Source organism: Rhinatrema bivittatum, chromosome 7, assembly GCF_901001135.1.
Source record: "Rhinatrema bivittatum chromosome 7, aRhiBiv1.1, whole genome shotgun sequence".
NCBI classification, from domain to species: Eukaryota; Metazoa; Chordata; class Amphibia; order Gymnophiona; family Rhinatrematidae; genus Rhinatrema; species Rhinatrema bivittatum.
In genome coordinates this window covers 135,433,913-135,453,544 of record NC_042621.1, presented here as the reverse complement: position 1 = coordinate 135,453,544, position 19,632 = coordinate 135,433,913, and the positions used below count along the sequence as shown (strand labels likewise).

General features: G+C 45.9%; 1 protein-coding gene across 13 annotated transcripts in view; it reads left to right on the top strand.

Moving 5' to 3' along the window:
• ZFAND4 (zinc finger AN1-type containing 4) overlaps positions 1-19,632 on the top strand; it is a 217,234-nt gene that overhangs the window by 58,082 nt on the left and 139,520 nt on the right. For all 13 annotated transcript variants that reach the window (XM_029609188.1, XM_029609190.1, XM_029609189.1 and 10 more), the window contains one exon: positions 12,451-12,637. In XM_029609188.1, coding sequence (XP_029465048.1) covers positions 12,451-12,637 — 187 coding nt within the window. The remainder of the gene's footprint in view (positions 1-12,450; positions 12,638-19,632) is intronic.

The window sequence follows — 19,632 nt, the reverse complement described above, 5'->3', positions numbered from 1 at the left end:
GGGATGGAAACTTTCAACCAGTAGAATATAATGCAATGTGTTCCTGAGCTGGAAGTAGAAGACAATACTGTCCAATATTTCAGAAATACATATGCTAACTAGCAGTTCTCACTTTTTGTGTCAATTAAATGTTGTAAATATTTTATTTGTGAGTTGTTTTAAGTTGCTCCCCATGGTCTTGAGCAGGGGTGGGCAATTCCAGTCCTCGAGGCGCCACAAACCTGTCGAGGTTTTAGAATATCCTAATGAATATGCATGACATAGATTTGCATACAACTGAGGCAGAGTGCATGCAAATCTCTCTCATGCATATTCATTAGGGATATCCTGAAATCCAGACTGGTTTGTGGCCCTCGAGGACTGGAAGTGCCCACCCCTGGTCTTGAGGATAGTCTTTTTAGCAAGAGAGCCACAAATAACCTAACACTTATTGGATCTGATTGGCCCATATTGACTTTAAGGTCTCAAATGACAACATATCAGTCAGTTCTATTTGATGTGAAGTTGCTTGGGACATTGTCCTTTTAACATGGCTGCTCCCATAGTATACAGGTAATTGCAGGAGAAGCAGCTTACAGAATTTTTAAAAATTCTGCTTTAGGAATGCGTAAGAATGCTGGAGGCTACTTCAGAAATGAATAGTGTGCAAGCAAGCTCATATGGTCAGTCAGTAATTCAGTTACCCAAAGAACCCCCCTTCCCACAAATCTTGAGTGTTCTCTAGTACCTTTTGAAAAGTGACTTGGCTGCATGCGCCGATTATATTGTATTGATTGTGTGCTCCCAGCTGAGAATTTGGGATTCAAGGTTTTCTTTGTAATACAATTCCCACAGAACTACTATTTAACAATATAGTTTGAAAGAACAGAGGCCCTCAAATAACGGCCCACTGAAAATTTTATCTAGCTCCCCATGTGTTCTCGCCCACGCATACCATCCTATGCCAGAAAACAAAGGAGACAAGAAAAATGTAATGACGTTAGGCAGAGACAGTAGGAGTTGTGCTGGCACAGAAAAAGGTGAGAGATGTGTTAGAGCCATCAGCAAGAGCCAGAGCCTGCTGACTGATGGAGTAGGAGGGCACTGGCTATTGCCACAATCAATAGGGTTTTTGACTGGACAGCCTGGTTTTTAACTGTGCTGTACAGTATCCAGTCAGAATAACAGATCAGATACTGAAAGTCCAGTTTGTGGCTCCTCCGCTTCCCCACAGCAATTCCTAGTTAGAGGGAGGAAGGCAAAACCAGCACACCTCAACAGAGGTGTGTCCCTGCTGCTTCCAAAGCAGGATACAGCCCAGCCCTCCATCCAGCTTCCTAGGGGTCTGCAGATCTCCCATAGCAGTGGCTCTCTGGGTTTCACTCCCTTCCTCACTTTATGCTGGGCTCAGACCTAAGAGAGCTGCTGGTGAGGCATGAGAGAGTGAGTCATGCACAGAGCAGGGAAGGGAAGGAGAGTGCAGAGAGAGAGAGAAGCCACAGGGTAGGGAGAGGGTAAAGAAACAAAAAGGAAAAAGGGCATAGAAGAGGAAACACATGCATATGGGGGACATGGAAGGGCAGTGGGAGTCAAGAGGTACAAGGAAGTGAGATGGGAAGAAGAAAAAGGAGGATAGATAGATGCATGGAAGGAAGAGAGAAAGCACAGGAAGGGAAAGAAGGGAGCTTAGCAGTAGTTCCCAACCTTTGCCATGACACACCATCACTTTCCCACCCCCATCTGAGTCCTGGCATCAATATCGTATCTTCCTTTCCCTCCACCCCCATTCACTACCTGGCATAGCCACCCCTTCCCCCTCATCCCTGTGGCATTACCACTTTCTCTTCCTTTCCACCTTTACTTCCTGACTCTTCCTCTGCCTTTTAACCTACCTTCCCTTCCAGCCAGCATTTTTTCCTCCCTCTCTCGGGATCATCTCCATGCAGCAAGAGGAATCGGGAGAGCAGTGCTCCATACCTGCTGCCACAGTCTCCCTCTTTTGCTGGCTTTCTGCAGAAGCTGGAATCATTGGGGACCTATAATCTTGTGATAACGGCTGGCTTCGCGCTGTTCCAGCTTCAGCAAGAAGCCAGCAAAAGAGGAGGTGGCAGCATCAGGTAAGGAGCACTGCTTGCTGACTCCTCCTGCCGGTGAGAGACCCTTTTGCAGGAGAAAGGGGGGGGGGGGGTGGGGGAATTAGGGAAAAAATGTTGCTGATTGCCGTAGTGTTCTCCAGCCTTGGTTCTCTTTGCAGGGGAGCAAAATTTTGTGACACAGTTGAGGTTCCCTCACAGTATAGTGGTTGGGAACTACTGGGCTAGAGACGGGAGCACAATACAGAGGAGGATGGGGAGTAGATATTGAGATACATGGCATAAGGTGGATGATCTAGCCAAGATGGCGGCTATATGAATGCAAAACTCTGGTTTTCAGTAAGTCTTCCTAAAAACTGTAGGTATCATTCTGGCCAAGAAACATGTTCTATTAAATGGCTGTTAAATTTACTTTACGCTTTCTCTAGCCCTGAAGCAGACGGATACTGTAGAAACGCTGTCAGTGTCTGGCATGATATACAACGCATTGTACACAAGTTGAATTGCAGAAGCATGAAAAAATTTGGCCAGTATTCCTTTTGAAAAAAAGATGTGAACTTCAATTTTTACATTTTCCAGCAATGCGTTAGTAAACATTGAGTTATCGATACAGCAGTGAATAATGAACACGTTTGAGGAGTAATTTCTGAAAAAGAAATTATTTGCATATAAAAAAAAAAAAATAGAGGAAGCATTTAAGAAAAAGCTTATGAACAAAAATATAAAAATTACATCAAAACAGTACTCCATGTATTAAATGGTAACAGCCAGAGGTATGGCTTAAACCAAAATTCAAGGTACCGGACATCAGAGCTAACCAACATGTTTCAATATCCCATTTTTGTTTATAAATAATAATCAGGTACGATATGACAGAGCAGGGGATAAGAAGAGAGACTGTAATCAATTATCTAACAAAATCTGGAGAAGAGGGTATGGTGTATTCTAGTGTTAAATAATTTAAATGCTAAGGGCCAAATTTTAAAAGCCCAGCGTGCAAATGCCGGGAGATACACGCATGGCCAGGCCGTGCACATGCCAAGTGCATTTTAGAAACAACCCAGCCATGTGCACATCTCCTGGGCTCAGTAAAAGGGATGGGGGCTTGCCGGGAGAGTGCTATTAGAGTTGTTGCTGGGAAGCGCGTGCCGGCAGCCGGCCGGTGCGCGGAATTTACTTCTGCTCCAAAGGAGCAGTAAGGTATTTAACAAAAAAAATTAGGCTAGATGGGTAGGGGTTAGGAGTCGGGGAGGAGAGGATAGGGGAAAATGTAGGAACTGTAGTTAGGGTTATAGGGAAGTTCCCTCCCAGTCTGCTCCTGAATTGGTGCGGACTGAGAGGGAACTGGGGAAGGCCCTATTGCGTTGCCGCACGTTTATGTATAAAACCCCCTCCCTACCCCCCCCCCCCCCCCCCCCCGGTTGCATGTGCGGGTATTATATTTTATAACGTGCGGTGACGTATGCATATTATAAAATCGGCGCATCCATCTGCGTGCGCCTTTTAAAATATGTACTTTAAAACAATTTTTTTCAAATATTAAGTATAATAGCTGACTTATGTCACTGCTCTAGCCTTGTTCTATCTCATGCATTATTTAGCAAATATAATTTTTTTGATGCTTTAAAAATGTTTTTCTTGCTGGTAAGAGGGGTTGGGGCATATTGGCATCCACTTATAACTCTTGGTTTCATAGTGCATGAGTGACCTTGAAGGCTGAGTGAAATTACAAAATTGTCCTTCTCTGCTGTCAACCATTAAGTGGTCTATGATAGGATCCACAAACCTTGGGCATCAGGTCGCTATGGAGACCCACAATTTAGGCCTGTTGCCTAGCCCCCTTCCCAGGCCAAAGGGGATCAGCAGCAAAGTGGGCTGAAGTGAAGACAGCAACTCATGCAGAAGAGGGAAAGATGGCATTGTCAGGGCCGAGCAGGTGGCGGTGATGTCAGCACCTGCATAGTTGGAAGAGGAGGCACAGTCAGTAGCCTGTGCAGGCTGAAAAGAGCAGCGCTTAGTTTCTCACAGGTCAAGCAGGATGGTAGTCCTCACATATGGGTGACGTCAGTGGACGGAGCCCTGCTACGGAAAACTTTTCTGTCAAAGTTTCTATAAAGCTTTGACTGACACTGGCACACGGAGTGCACTGAGCATGCTCAGCCTGCAATTATCCCTGTGACCACAGGTGTCTCCCCTCAGTTTTTTTTTTCCGCTCTGCAGTAAGCATAGCGGTTAGGAGTTCTGAGAAATTCTCACAACTTTTCCTCACGGAAACACTTAAGCTTTTACTTCACAAACGCTTTTTCCCTGTGCAGGTCTCCCCTCGCGTACATTTATTCGACGTTCGGTGAGTACTATGCCCTGTTTTTCGGTCGGTTCCTGTCACCTCACTAAGGTTTCCCCGGCCTACCAACCGAATTGCAGCCTTCCCTCTCCCTATGTTTTCACAGTTAGCCCCACATAGCCTGCGAGTGTCCTCCTGTGACCCTCTGCCTGGTTATTAGCGCTAGTGGGATAGGGACTTCCATGGTTACCGTTGCCGCCAGGACCCCCTGTTGAATTCATACCTCTGTACCTTCGTGCAGTCGATGCCCCTATCACTACTGTTGGTACCCCCTTCCAGGCCATCCTGCCTTTTTCGACACCATCGACACCCCTCCCCCGGTGGTCTGTCGATGCCATCGATCCCCGCATCGATTCTTTCAGTGCCATCAGTGTTTTCATCCATGACGCTGATTTTTTCCATCGGTGCCATCGATGCACACCTCGGTGTCTGTGCCACATCGATGCCCAGGCCGGCGCCCGTGGCCATGCCGTCTGCGCCCACGTCCTTTCCATCGGTGTCCTCGTCATTCCTATCGATGCGGCCATCGATTACGTTTATGCTGGTATCAATTTCCCGATGCCATCGATGTCTATTCGATCCTTCGATGCCACATCGTTGTCACATCGTTGTCATCGATATCTATACCAATGCCGTCGGTGCCTCCGTCACTGTTATCGTTGCTCTGCCCGGGCCATTGACATTTTTTCATATATATTTTTGACGATGCCCTTGAGGCAGCTCCATGCCGCCATTGATGCCGTCAATACTGACATAGCACCTACACGCAATGCCCTCGCCTAAACACAGTGCTCCATGCTTGGGTTTTTTTTTTACTAAAGCCCTCTATCAGCCTACGACACTACATAGTGCCAGGAGCAGTGCAGGCATGCTGACAATCCGTCATCATTCGCCATCCAAGACAGCGAGGGCGTCCACCTCGGTGCTGGGGAAACACCGGGCCGAGCACCGTGGCACTCATTGTCACCGGCACGGTGACCATCCGCCAACGACGCCATCCAGCACATCGGTGCTGGAGAATGCCCGGGCTGAGCAACATCGCTACTGCTACTGCAACTGTTCCACACAAAGCTGGCAGTCCTCTGTGCTCCAGAATGACCGGACCGAGTTCGGAATTCTGCACTGATGTCACGATACATTGAGCCGCTGCAAAGAGGGCTAGGTTCATGAGTCATAATGGCTCCCTTGTATCCGAGCTGGGTTCATGAGTCATAATGGCTCCCCCTGTACCCGAGGTGTTCCCCACTGACACTGGTGCGGGGTTCTGACTCTCCACAAATTACTGTGGTAGCGCCAGACATGCTCAGCCAGTCTCCTTTGTACCTGCGCTACCATACCAGGTTACAGAGTTGAGTCGGACATGTATGTCCTTCAGGCTATCCCTCTGACTCCTGAAATCCACAGAGCCATCAATCTTCGCCAGCTCGTCCTTCTGCGATCCACGACGGATGGTAAGTACTCTACTCTAATCCCGCTTTAGCGACAATCTCATTGAGACCTGTCTCTAAATCGGGCCATATAGTTCTAAAGGTTCTAGGTCATCTGGCCTTCCAAAACCGTATTAGTGTCATATCTCGCTATTGCCAGCTATGTCGGACACAATACCAAGCGAACCTCTCTACCAATCAGTTGGGATTACATTAGGACATCCTCCCGTTGTTAGCAGCGGGACTCTACTGATTAATACTCTGGTTTCTGGTTCCTAATTAAGGACCGAAATTCCAGATGAATTCGCTGATCTGCTAAACACGAGATTCAGCAAACACTGTTTCAATTGCAAGTCCACCTTGAGACCTGGCGACAGGTCTCAACGTTTTCTTGTATAGCACACAGAAATGCGGGTACGACTTTTACCGCTCACGCTCCCATGGGAGATTACATGATATCCTGATTATGTCAGCCCCGCCAGTTGGACACCTCCTGGTCTCTCAACTTGCCGGATATCAGAGCGGCCTCCCCACTTTGTACCAAGGTTCAGGGTACAATCCCCCGGATGCTACAAAGCGCAGAAGGGGTGGGGGGAATGGGGGAGTTTTAATTTCACTATTCTTTCTTTCAACAGAAAGTAGTTACTCTCCGACCAGCCTGGACCTCAGAAATATCAACTTTCTTCAGAAGGGGCAGATAAAATGGTATCTCTTGTCACCATGATTCCATACCGCAGTAAGTAGGTTGCCTCTCTCCTCTAATCTTTCTATGTGCTTCATGGTGAGTCAACAATATTACAATCCCAAGCTTTGCCGGTTGCTCCAGCTTTGGCAACTTGGGTATTTCATTAAATCACTAGCAGTGACTGCTGTTTCTCTACAGAGTAAAAGATCATTCATGCTTTTCCTTGCATGGACAGCTGCATAACAGTCAACCCAAGCAAGGAGCTCTACCTTCTTCATGACTCACTATAAATCTATTACCTGGGATTGCTGTCCACTACCAAAAATCCTATATAGAACACTTCTGGACACCACAGTCACAACGAACTTCCTGTCCAACCAACGCACAGACATTCTGACAAATTCCTATATGTCTTTGCGCGCATACACCATAACCTCAGCCCCTCAATTCTTTCATTGTTGGACCACGGCATTTTTTCACCATGCATTTACTCATAGGTCCCAAAAAATTCCTATGAGTAGGATTCAGTGAAATTCAATTATCAGTGGACCTAAGCTGTTCAACCACTTTCGTCCCTGATCCATATTGCAGATCTAGAGCCAAAATCTAGACTGGTCTTGCTCATACTCGCATTTACTCAGGGTTGCAGAGTTTGAACTAACATCTTCTCAACCCAATATGCGTCTCTTCCGCTCCATGCAGAGTTTCACATTAACTTCCTGGACCTTTGAGCCATGAGTTATGCCTTTATGCCTTACAAATCTGCCTATGCAGCAAACCTTTGTGCATACAGACAGACAGCATAGTGACATTATGGTATTTCCAACACACAAGCACGCACAACCTCTTAGCTGCTCTGCTAGGAAGCTGTGCAGCTCTACTCTTGGCCCTTACTCACTCCATGCATCCCGGGCCACTTATCTAACAGACTTACTGAACGCACTAGCAGACCTTCTCCACATAAGTTTCCATCCTCTCGGATGGTCTTGGATTATAGGTGTAGTGAGGAATATCTTCTAGCGCTGAGGTCAACCAAACTTGCCCTCTGCGTCTGAATCAAACCATACGGTGGACAGATTCTACTCACTACACATGTCTCCAGTGCGTTCCCATGGACGCCTTTGCTGCAACAAAGGCCTCTTATATGTGTCTCTTTCGATGCCTCTCATAGCCAGCACCCTTATTATGCTGCACCGAGACGGGGTTCACTGTTCTCAGACCCACGTCCTGGCCGAGACCAATATGCTTTCCCATACTTCTCAAGCTATCACACCAGTAACCAATTCGCCTTCTCACAGGTTAGTCTCATCATGAACTCACTGATGTTCTCAGGTACTGGTAGCGTCTCAAAAACCTTCTACACATAAATCTTACCATTCAAAATGGCATGATTTACCATGTGTTTGAAAAAAAAAAAAAGGGGGGAGGGTTTACCCCCTTTATTTCTACACCACTCTTTTCTCTTACTCCCTCAGATACTGCTCCCTAGACATCCTCTACATGGGTACGCCTCGATTCCAATTGGCGTACCACTTGGGAGCGGGGATACCTGATTCCGAGTCAGCTTACCATGGGTTATCCACTGATTAAGCCGCCTCTATTTTTACTGGTTACGGAATGGGGCATATATATTACTGCTTACAAGACTCATGCGTTCCCCGTTCGAGCCTTGCCATTCCTCTCACGTAACAGTCTGCAATGGGAAATTCTTTCCCTCGTAGTCATCACTTCTGCCAACAGGGTCAGTGAGTTCCACACCTTTTTACATACTCACCTGACCCTCCATTCCTCCGTGTCAGAGTGGTTTTACATACTCAACTACATATCATTCTTAAGTTAGAGGCAGCATCTCACCTTACTCAGAATATACTCTGCCCACTTTTTCCCAACACCTCTCTCTCACCAGAGCGAGAGGGTTAAGAACATAAGAAAATGCCATACTGGGTCAGACCAAGGGTCCATCAAGCCCAGCATCCTGTTTCCAACAGTGGCCAATCCAGGCCATAAGAACCTGGCAAGTAACAAAAAACTAAGTCTATTCCATGTAACCATTGCTAATGGCAGTGGCTATTCTCTAAGTGAACTTAATAGCAGGTAATGGACTTCTCCTCCAAGAACTTATCCAATCCTTTTTTAAACACAGCTATATTAACTGCACTAACCACATCCTCTGGCAACAAATTCCAGAGTCTAATTGTGCGTTGAGTAAAAAAGAACTTTCTCCGATTAGTTTTAAATATGCCCCATGCTAACTTCATGGAGTGCCCCCTAGTCTTTCTATTATCCGAAAGAGTAAACAACCGATTCACATCTACCCGTTCTAGACCTCTCATGATTTTAAACACCTCTATCATATCCCCCCTCAGTCGTCTCTTCTCCAAGCTGAAAAGTCCTAACCTCTTTAGTCTTTCCTCATAGGGGAGTTGTTCCATTCCCCTTATCATTTTGGTAGCCCTTCTCTGTACCTTCTCCATCGCAATTATATCTTTTTTGAGATGCGGCGACCTGAATTGTACACAGTATTCAAGGTGCGGTCTCACCATGGAGCGATACAGAGGCATTATGACATTTTCCGTTTTATTCACCATTCCCTTTCTAATAATTCCCAACATTCTGTTTGCTTTTTTGACTGCCGCAGCACACTGTACCAACGATTTCAATGTGTTATCCACTATGACACCTAGATCTCTTTCTTGGGTTGTAGCACCTAATATGGAACCCAACATTGTGTAATTATAGCATGGGTTATTTTTCCCTATATGCATCACCTTGCACTTATCCACATTAAATTTCATCTGCCATTTGGATGCCCAATTTTCCAGTCTCACAAGGTCTTCCTGCAATTTATCACAATCTGCTTGTGATTTAACTACTCTGAATAATTTTGTGTCATCTGCAAATTTGATTATCTCACTCGTCGTATTTCTTTCCAGATCATTTATAAATATATTGAAAAGTAAGGGTCCCAATACAGATCCCTGAGGCACTCCACTGTCCACTCCCTTCCACTGAGAAAATTGCCCATTTAATCCTACTCTATGTTTCCTGTCTTTTAGCCAGTTTGCAATCCACGAAAGGACATCGCCACCTATCCCATGACTTTTTACTTTTCCTAGAAGCCTCTCATGAGGAACTTTGTCAAACGCCTTCTGAAAATCCAAGTATACTATATCTACCGGTTCACCTTTATCCACATGTTTATTAACTCCTTCAAAAAAGTGAAGCAGATTTGTGAGGCAAGACTTGCCCTGGGTAAAGCCATGCTGACTTTGTTCCATTAAACCATGTCTTTCTATATGTTCTGTGATTTTGATGTTTAGAACACTTTCCACTATTTTTCCTGGCACTGAAGTCAGGCTAACCGGTCTGTAGTTTCCCGGATCGCCCCTGGAGCCCTTTTTAAATATTGGGGTTACATTTGCTATCCTCCAGTTTTCAGGTACAATGGATGATTTTAATGATAAGTTACAAATTTTTACTAATAGGTCTGAAATTTCATTTTTTAGTTCCTTCAGAACTCTGGGGTGTATACCATCTGGTCCGGGTGATTTACTACTCTTCGGTTTGTCAATCAGGCCTACCACATCTTCTAGGTTCACTGTGATTTGATTCAGTCCATCTGAATCATTACCCATGAAAACCTTCTCAATTACGGGTACCTCCCCAACATCCTCTTCAGTAAACACCGAAGCAAAGAAATCATTTAATCTTTCCGCGATGGCCTTATCTTCTCTAAGTGCCCCTTTAACCCCTCGATCATCTAACGGTCCAACTGACTCCCTCACAGGCTTACACTCCTTGGACTGTAAAAGTGCACTTACATTCTATCCAGACCGCACTACACTCCGTAGGAATTCCACCTAACTCTTTCCTCCTGTGGCAAAAGCCAAGCTGCAAGTTCCAGTGGGCAAACAGACCTATTCCTCCTAATTGACGGTCTGTATCTCTTTTTCCTACTAACAAGCAGGCATTTCACTACAACACCGTGTGTACCCACACTCTGTTAGGGACGTACCAGCCTCAATAATTCACCTTCGGCCAGTGCCACTTGTACATATTTGTAAAGCTGCGACCTGGAGCTCTCTCCATCCCTTCGCAGCCCATTATCCCTTAGATAAGACTGGCCGGCATGCTTCCATGTTTGGCCGTCCATCTACTCCTCTTCTGTTCGATGTAGCTACCCAACATCCTTCCACCAACCCGTTAAGGGGTTCAGGATGCCCTCCTTACCAAATTCCACCCCCGACGTTGCGCCTTTTGCACGTCTTGGGTGCATTGGGTACACTCTCGGGCATCCTCAGCTCAGTACTCGCCCATATGTGTAAGAACTACCATCCTGCTTGTCCTGTGAGAAAGCAAGTGTTGCTTACCTGTAGCAGGTGTTCTCACAGGACAGCAGGATGTTAGTCCTCACGAAACCCACCTGCCACCCCGCGGAGTTGGGTCTACATACGTTTTACTATTTTAGTTTCGCTTGCGTTTTTTGCTATAAGACTAGACTGAGGGGCGACAGCTGTGGTCACAAGGATAATTGCAGGCTGAGCATGCTCAGTGCACTCAGTGTGCCAGCGTTAGTTAAAGCTTTATAGAAACTTTGACAGAAAAGTTTTCCGTAACAGGGCTCCGTCCACTGACGTCACCCATATGTGAGGACTAACATCCTGCTGTCCTGTGAGAACACCTGTTACAAGTAAGCAACACTTGCTTTCTCACTGGCTCCTGTTGCTATCTCTGCTGGCCGTTCACTCAGTTCTTTCTTAAACAGATGGTTCTTTTTTTTTTTTTTTTTTTAAATCACTGTGGCCCTGGCATAAACCCTCAAGCAGAAACTACCCTGCTGAAGATGCATAACTTATGAAACAGCAAACCACTCTTGATAGGTTTTCCACATCAGCAGTTGCTCTGCTGATTGATGTCTGTGCTGACAGCAAGAGCAATTATTCTCTCCAGCTCTAAAATTTTGATGCCCAAAAAGACTTTTTGTCTCCAGGGGAGAAAGGTGACTTCCTGAACTTCGGGATCTATCAGAGGAGGGTTGAACATGCAGGAAAAGTCAATGTTGACTCATGCACTTTGATGCAGAAGTTTCTGGAAATGTAAAAGAAAATTGCTATACAAAATATGTCATTGAAAGAAATTGCTAAGGAGAATGCTGAATTCTGAACAACAGATTGGGGGTAATTTTAGGTGGCATATAAATAAGTACAATTTTCAAAGTTATTTACACACACAAAACCAGGTTTAGTGTGTAAATGGCCCTTTGAAAATTGCCCAAGGGATTGTCTACTTAAATGTATGTGCAAAAGAGCTTTAACGTATACTTTTATGTGCATTACAAAGAGATGTTCCAGAGAGGGGAGGTAGAGTTGGGGTGGGAAATCATTTATGCACATATTTTCAGTTTTTGAATGGATGAATGCAAATCTACATGCACACATTTACACATGCTTGCAATTTCGGGCATATTTGTGTACCGCAAAGAGGCATTCCTGGGGGCAGAGTTGGGATGGCAAAATCATTTACGAGCATACTTTCGGCTTTTGAAAGTGTGTGTGTAAATGTTTGCAGGGATATTTACACCTGCTCTCTAGCAGACAGAAATGTATTTACCTATGCTGCGTTAAGGTATGTGTGATCCCGCTAATCGTCAAAGCTTACACATGTAGACTTCTGCTCTTTGTGTGCTATTATAAAATGGGGCTCTATATTCGTAGGTGCTTTATTATAAACTGTTATTACTTTATAAAAATATAAACAAAAATGCTGAGGGGGAAAGTTTCCCTGCTGCCTGAAGTGGAATGACCAACTGCTGTTCCTCTGCATGCATTGATCCAGTACCAGAAATATAAACAAGTGGCATCAATGAATTGAGAATCTGATTGACTGAACCTAGTGCTTTATAATTCCATTTGCATTGTCTAGTTCCAGTTGAAGATTCTATGAGGGATATGACTGAATATATGGATCCCAGTCGCAATGACCTGTGGGAGAAAGTTCCATCCAACAAACAAGTTACCTTTCTAGTGTATCGGGAAGGAGATCAGCTGAATTTCTTTCGTGTCATAGACCGGGGAGATGGCACTTTAACCCCATTGTCTGAGTCCCTAAGGTATAGTGCAATTGATTCTCATGATTGATTTTACAAATATTTATTCTCGTGTTCTAACAAAATCACTGCTTTCTTTTTAATCTTTCAAATTAAATATATGAAACTTAGAAAATGTTGGCGGAAAAGGACTACATATCCAACCAGATGGCCATTTGTGCCAACCTACTGTACTGTCACAGTTCTAACTTTTCTGTCGTCCTCAATCACTATGATCTTTGTGTCTGACCTATGCATGCTTGAATTCTTCCAGTGTGTTGGCTCCTATCACGTCTGCTAGGTCTGTCCAGGTGTTGACCACTCTCTAATCAAAAAAATATTTCTTCACATTCCTTTTGAACTTCTCTCCCTTCAGCCTTAATATGATCACCCTTTGTTCCTGACTTTCTCATTCTGTGGAAAATGCTGTTAGGATATAAATATTCAACCTTTCCCTTTCTTCTCGAGTACATCTTGAGATTCTTAATTCTCTGTTCCTGGCTTATAGTGCAGGCCGTGCACCATTTTGGTGGCCCTACATTAAATTGCCTCTGCCTTCTCAATGTCTCTTTGCAGTTGAGGTCTCCAGAACTGAACATAATACTTAAGGTAGGGTCTTGCCAGACTCCTATAGAGAGGTAATATTACTTTCCTCTTTATACTAGTGATGCCTCACTTTATGCACCCACATATACTATTTGCTTTCCTTCCTGTTTTATTACATTGACTGGCTATCTTTGAGATAACGATGATGATCCTCCGGTTTCTTTTTTTTTTATTTGGTGACTTCTGGTTCTTCACTGCCAAAACGTTATTTTGTTCTAGGATTTCTGTATCTAAGATGCATGATATTACATTTATTTGCATTAATATGCAGTTACTATAACTTTGACCAATTGTTTCCAATTTTTTTTTAAGTAATCTTTCATCTTGTCTACCCCTTCTATCATGTTTACTCTGTTGCAAATTTTCATGTTCTTTGCAAAGAAGCATACTTTCCCTTCTAACTGTTCCTCAATGGCATTCATAAAAGACATTGAAGAGGCCTGAGTCCTGTAAGTCATTTTCCCTTTACCATCATGGACCCCGATGACTACCATTCTCTGAGTTCTTTATTAGGAAAACTTTTTTTTTTATAATAGAGAGAAGACCTCAGTATTGGCAAGAGATCCGAATTCTCAGAAACTTCTTGTGAGCCAATTGTTAGTCACTGGTCTTTTACTCTCTTAATTTCATGTTTTGTTTTTTGTAAAAATACTTGAAGTCATTTTCTATTGGTTACTGCTTATAGTACTGCTGTGTTTCCAATTAAAGTTCTTATGATATCTTTACTTTTTTTTTTTCTTTCACACAGCCATTGACTTTAATATCTGCAATTGATGTAAATCTTTCCTATAGTAATATCTTCAATTGTTGCAAGCCTTTACCATGATTATAAGCTTCCCCACAGCAAATCACCTGTGATTAAAAAAAAAAAAAAGGGGAGACCGGTGACGTCACCCACCAAGATGGCCGCCTAAGACCTCGGCTCCCCCCTCCTCCGCTGCTAATCCGCCTTCATCGCGGTATCCTCCGGTCCGGGGCACTAACATATCGCCGATCCAAGGTCTTTAGGCGCTAAGGATGGCTACCCCCCGGAAAAAACCAGACCTCAACCGCTTTTCTTTCGCGGCAGCGAGCTCTGCCGCGGCGCTCGGGGAAGGGGACAAGATGGCGCCGGTCCCGGAGAGTGCTGCGGAGACGGAGCCTACAGAGACGCTCCCAGACTCCGAGGTCCCCACCAGGTATGAGTTCCGGACCTGGTTTCAAGAGCTGAGGGGGGATATGGCCCGGTTTCGCCAAGAACTCGGCGATATGCTTGAGAATACTAAAAGGGATGTCCGGGAGCTGGAGAGGCGCGCCGACGAGACTGAGCGCGGCCTGCAGAAAACGCAGACGGAGCTGGACTCAGTGCGGGAAGAGCTGGGGCAGCTTAAGGAATCCCACGATGAACTACAATCTCACGTCGAAGACCTGGAGAATAGAAACCGGAGAGTGAACCTACGCTTTAGAGGGGTACCGGAAGGAGAGGACTTTCGTGATTGCACACAAGTGGTGCAAGGCATCTGTGCCCACTTGCTGGATCCTGAGGGGACCGCAGAGAAGCCGAGGGAAGTGGTTCTAGAACGGGCACACAGAGCTTTTGGCAGTCCGCGGAATAACCAGACCAGGTATATAGTAGCCTGTTTTCACAGTTTTCTGGTTAAGGAGGCAGTGGCCCGGGCAGCGAGAGACATGGGCACTATACACTGGAAGACCTGTAAAATTGAGGTGTTTCAGGACTTGGCTATTTCCACTATCCGCAAACGGCGGGAATTTAAAGATGTTATTGGCATTCTCCGCTCCCATAATATTAGGTACCGATGGCTCTTTCCCTTTGGCCTCCATTTTACTATTAATGGCGTGGGATCCCGCGTGCAGCGAGTAATGGAAGCTGAGGATATCCTGCGGGCAGCAGGCCTACCAGCATCAGATCCGGAGGGACTCCGTGATGCCTCTACAGCGACTTGCAATCGGAAGAGTGACCTGCCTAGGTGGAAGCGAGTGGACAATGGCGGTAAACGGCTACGTCGTAGATCTGGGGGTCCAGCGGGACTCGAAGAACCAGGATGAGTTCACAGGGGACTATGCTCAGGTTTTTAATTTTCTTAGACTGATCAGCCTCTGATGGACTGAGACTCAGTGTGAGTGCTTTCATAAGCGGCACCCGCGGACTGCAGTGCCTTATCACGGGGCTTAAGTTCAAGGTTTGGTTGTTATTGTTTAAGTTCTGCAGGTTGAAGTTTTGAGCCCATGTTTTCCTTTATGTGAAGGGCGTTACATTCTAAGTGGTTATATATGCAGAGGAGGGGGGACCTAATTCTGGTCAAGCGGTGACGTCAGGTCTCCACTGGAGGAGTTCCACTCGAGGCAGAGTGGCGAGCAGTTGGGAGGGAATGGGAGGGTGGGGGGGGGGTTGTGGGAGTGGGAATGGGTTGGGGTTAGATATATTTTCTAAGGGTAAAGGTTGGTCTACTACGAGCTGGGTACCGGGCTCGGTTCATGTTCTCTCCGGGAGTGTCCTGGGGGGCATAGCAATGTTCATCCGCAATTCGCTATGAGGCCATTAAAACTGCTTTCTATTAATGTAAAGGGTCTCAACACTCACCACAAGAGACAAATGTTTATGCGGGATATGGCCCATCATCAGGTGGATATTATCTTCTGCCAAGAAACACATCTTAGAAAACGTTATGCTCGGTTATTAGCCTCTAAAGGGTATCCACAAGTTTTCCATGCATCAGCTACTCCTCAATATAAATATAATGGGGTAGGGATCTTGTTTGCCAGCTCTGTAGTGGCGGATATTTTATCTGAGATCCGGGATGTGGAGGGTCGATATGTTTTGGTGAAAGCAAAAATTAATGAGGAATTGTACACCTTTTTAAATGTGTATGCTCCAAATGCCGAACAGTCTGGGTTCTTTACTAAGCTGTCGACTGTTATTAGCGAGTGGGCGGAAGGTCGTCTTATAGTTGGGGGTGACTTTAACATTACGAGATATCCCTATCTGGATAACACCCATAGTGGTTGTGTTGGGGGGAAAGTAGCACGGAAGTCACTTAAACACCTTATTGAAGATCGGGGGCTTACGGATATTTGGCGATTACGCAACCCCACTGTGAGGAATTATACGTTCTATTCTCATCCTCATAAGTCCTATTCTAGGATTGATTACTTTCTGATTGATAAGGATACCGTGGGGAAGGTCTTGGAAGCGGAGGTGGGCACCATCACTTGGTCAGACCATGCCCCGGTGTGGCTTAGGCTGCAAACCAGGGATACTCAGATGGGCACCAAATTTTGGAGGCTAAATGACAGCTTATTGGACGACAAAGAGTTTGTGTCTCAGCTCAGACAGCGGATTATTGAATTCCTGGACATTAATGATACTGGGGAAGTCTCCCCAGGGGTGATTTGGGATAGTCTGAAGGCCTATGTACGGGGTCTTTGTATAGCGCGGGCAGCTTATGTAAAAAAAGCAAGGGACCAGGAACGACTACGCCTTCTGGAGCGGGTGGCTAAATTGGAGCTGAGACACAAGCGAACCTTAGATCCAGATGCTTTACAGCCTTTAGTGGCGGCTCGTCAAGCCCTGCAAGCTCTGGAAGGGGATAAGATAGCTTATCAGTTGCAACTGCTGAAACAGCACCATTTTGAATGGGGAAACAAGGCAGGACGTTACTTGGCCAGGAAGCTTAAGGAAAAAGTTGCCCAGTCTCAAATAACTAAAATAAAGGGGGCTCAGGGTCACTTTGTCTACTCTCAGAAAGATATAGGGCACTGTTTTAATCAATTTTATCAGAACTTGTATGACTCCGAGACTTTGTGCACGCCGGAGGAGATTGCTCAATATTTGCAGGATGTCAAGCTGCCAGAGCTCTCCCAGGCACATAGGGATACTCTTAATGCGGATCTGAGGGAAGGAGAGGTGTCGCTGATCATTAAAGATCTCAAAGTGGGGAAAGCCCCTGGGTTAGACGGGTTTACAGGGAAATTCTATAAAGTATTTAGCACAGAGTTGATTCCGCCTTTGGTGGCTATGTTTAATGATGTACGGTTGGGAGGAACATTTTCAAAAGAATCCAATACAGCGGGCATTACGGTCCTTGCTAAGCCGGGCAGAGACCATACCCTGTGCGGGTCATACCGGCCGATATCTCTGATCAACATTGATCTGAAAGTCCTGGCACGGGCGTTGGCTCTCCGTTTGGGCAGAGTAGCTCCCTGGCTGGTGGATAAGGATCAGTCCGGCTTCATCCCGGGCCGACTCGCCTTGGATAATGTGAGGAGGGTGGTGGAACTTATGTGGTGGGCTCAGTCCCAAGATATTCCGGCGGTGCTACTTACAGTGGATGTCGAAAAGGCGTTCGATCGGGTGCACTGGCCATTCCTATTCCAAGTCTTGCAAGCTATGGGCATAGGGGAAACTTTCATTACTTGGATACAAAAGCTTTATAGCCATCCACATGCTAGGATAAAAATTAACGGGGCTTACTCGGACCCATTCGAAGTCAAACGGGGTACCCGACAGGGTTGCCCATTGTCCCCCCTGCTATTTGCTCTCTCATTAGAACCTCTAGCGGAAAAAATCAGAAGGCGGGAGGATATCCTCGGAGTACAAGTAGGGGACACGTCTTACAAGATCTCGCTTTTTGCAGATGATCTTTTATTCACTCTTACTAGTCCGGAGACCTCCCTGAGTCTCCTCCTGGAGGAAATGCGGGCGTTCGGACGGCTATCTGGCTTTAAGATTAATGCAGATAAGTCTGAATTATTGAATGTTTCCATGCCGGACGCACAATTTGGCCTCCTTGGGAAAGGCCTACCCTTTCGCTGTGCCAAGGACTCTATAAAATATTTAGGGGTTAAAATAGGGCCCCGTCTTGAGGAGCTTTTTAGACTTAATTATGGGCCTTTGTGGTCTCAGATTCAGCAGGATATGGACAGGTGGGATCGGACGGATCTCTCCTGGTTTGGCAGGGTGGCCGCCCTTAAAATGAACATTCTACCTAGGCTTTGTTATGTATTCCAAACATTACCTATCCCAGTGCCGGAGGGGGTTATGAGGATTTGGCAAAGAAAGCTGTTCCGCTTCATCTGGAAGCACAAACCCCCGAGGGTTTCTCGTTCTATTTTGTATAGGGATAAACTGCGGGGTGGCCTTAATGTGCCAAATTTAAGTTGGTATTATACTGCGATTCTGCTAGGGGTGATTGTTACTTGGCATGATACAAGGGAACCCAAGCCGTGGGTGGCTATAGAACAGGCAGTCTCGGGTGAAGTCCCACTGGCGCATAGGGCGTGGAGTAGGGAGTGGGGGTCAGTTATCTCCCACTCACTCACACCGTTTACTAAGGCTGTTTTACAGCTTTGGGGCAAATGGAGGTCCCGGTTAGCAGGATCCAAAAGTATTTACTATCTTACTTCAATTCTGTGGGACCCTGGGTTTCCCCCGGGTATGGATAAGGCCTTTTCACATCGGTGGACGCAGCTAGGCTTGACTAAGACTGGGCAATTTTGCAGGGGGTCCCGAGTTTTGGATCTAGCGGAGCTACAAGATAAATATGGTGGATCCCCGGGAGATTGGTATGCATTACAGCAGATTACTCATTTTCTTCGCTCGGTGGAGGCGCCAGGGGAGATAGCTAAGGGTAGATCCCTCTTCGAATCCTTATGCGAGCAGCGTGGGCCTCTTGGTAAACCTATCTCCCGACTTTATCAACTCCTTAATTCTGGGGATAAAGCTAAAGTTTCCTATCAACTTAATTGGGAATCTGATCTGGGACTAACTCTTCAGGACTCCGACTGGGACAAATGTCATATGATCATGGGGAGGAGTTCCGTTTCTGCTAATGTCAAGGAAAATGGCTATAAGTTACTATATAGATGGTATATGTCCCCGGCCCGATTACACCGAATGAACCCTAATATCGGCGACTCTTGCTGGAGGCGGTGCGGTGAAAGGGGTACATTTTATCACATGTGGTGGACTTGCTCCAAGGTACAGACCTTCTGGGCTTTGATTATGGGGTATGCCTCCGAGCTGCTTGGGGTTGTAGTTCCATTGGACCCCAGAGGCTGTCTCCTTAGTCTGGTGGATGGGATGCGTAGTGATAAGCATACGTTGCTTTTGCTACAAATTTATATTGCTGCGCGAAGTGAAATCGCCTTCAGGTGGAAGAACGCTGAGGTCCCTTCTATGCTGCAGGTTTACCAGAGGTTGGATAGGCTGTACCAGATGGGTCGTTTAACTGCGCTTAAACATGACCGTATTCACAAATTTCAGGATGTGTGGGCTCCGTATACAGCATGGTTGGCAAAGAGACCATGACGTAGATCACCTTGCTTGCGGAATTCTGCAGGGACGGGGGGAGGGTTGGGGTGGGGGGGGAGAGGGGTGGGAGGGGGGAAACCTGGAAAACGATATTGCTCATGTA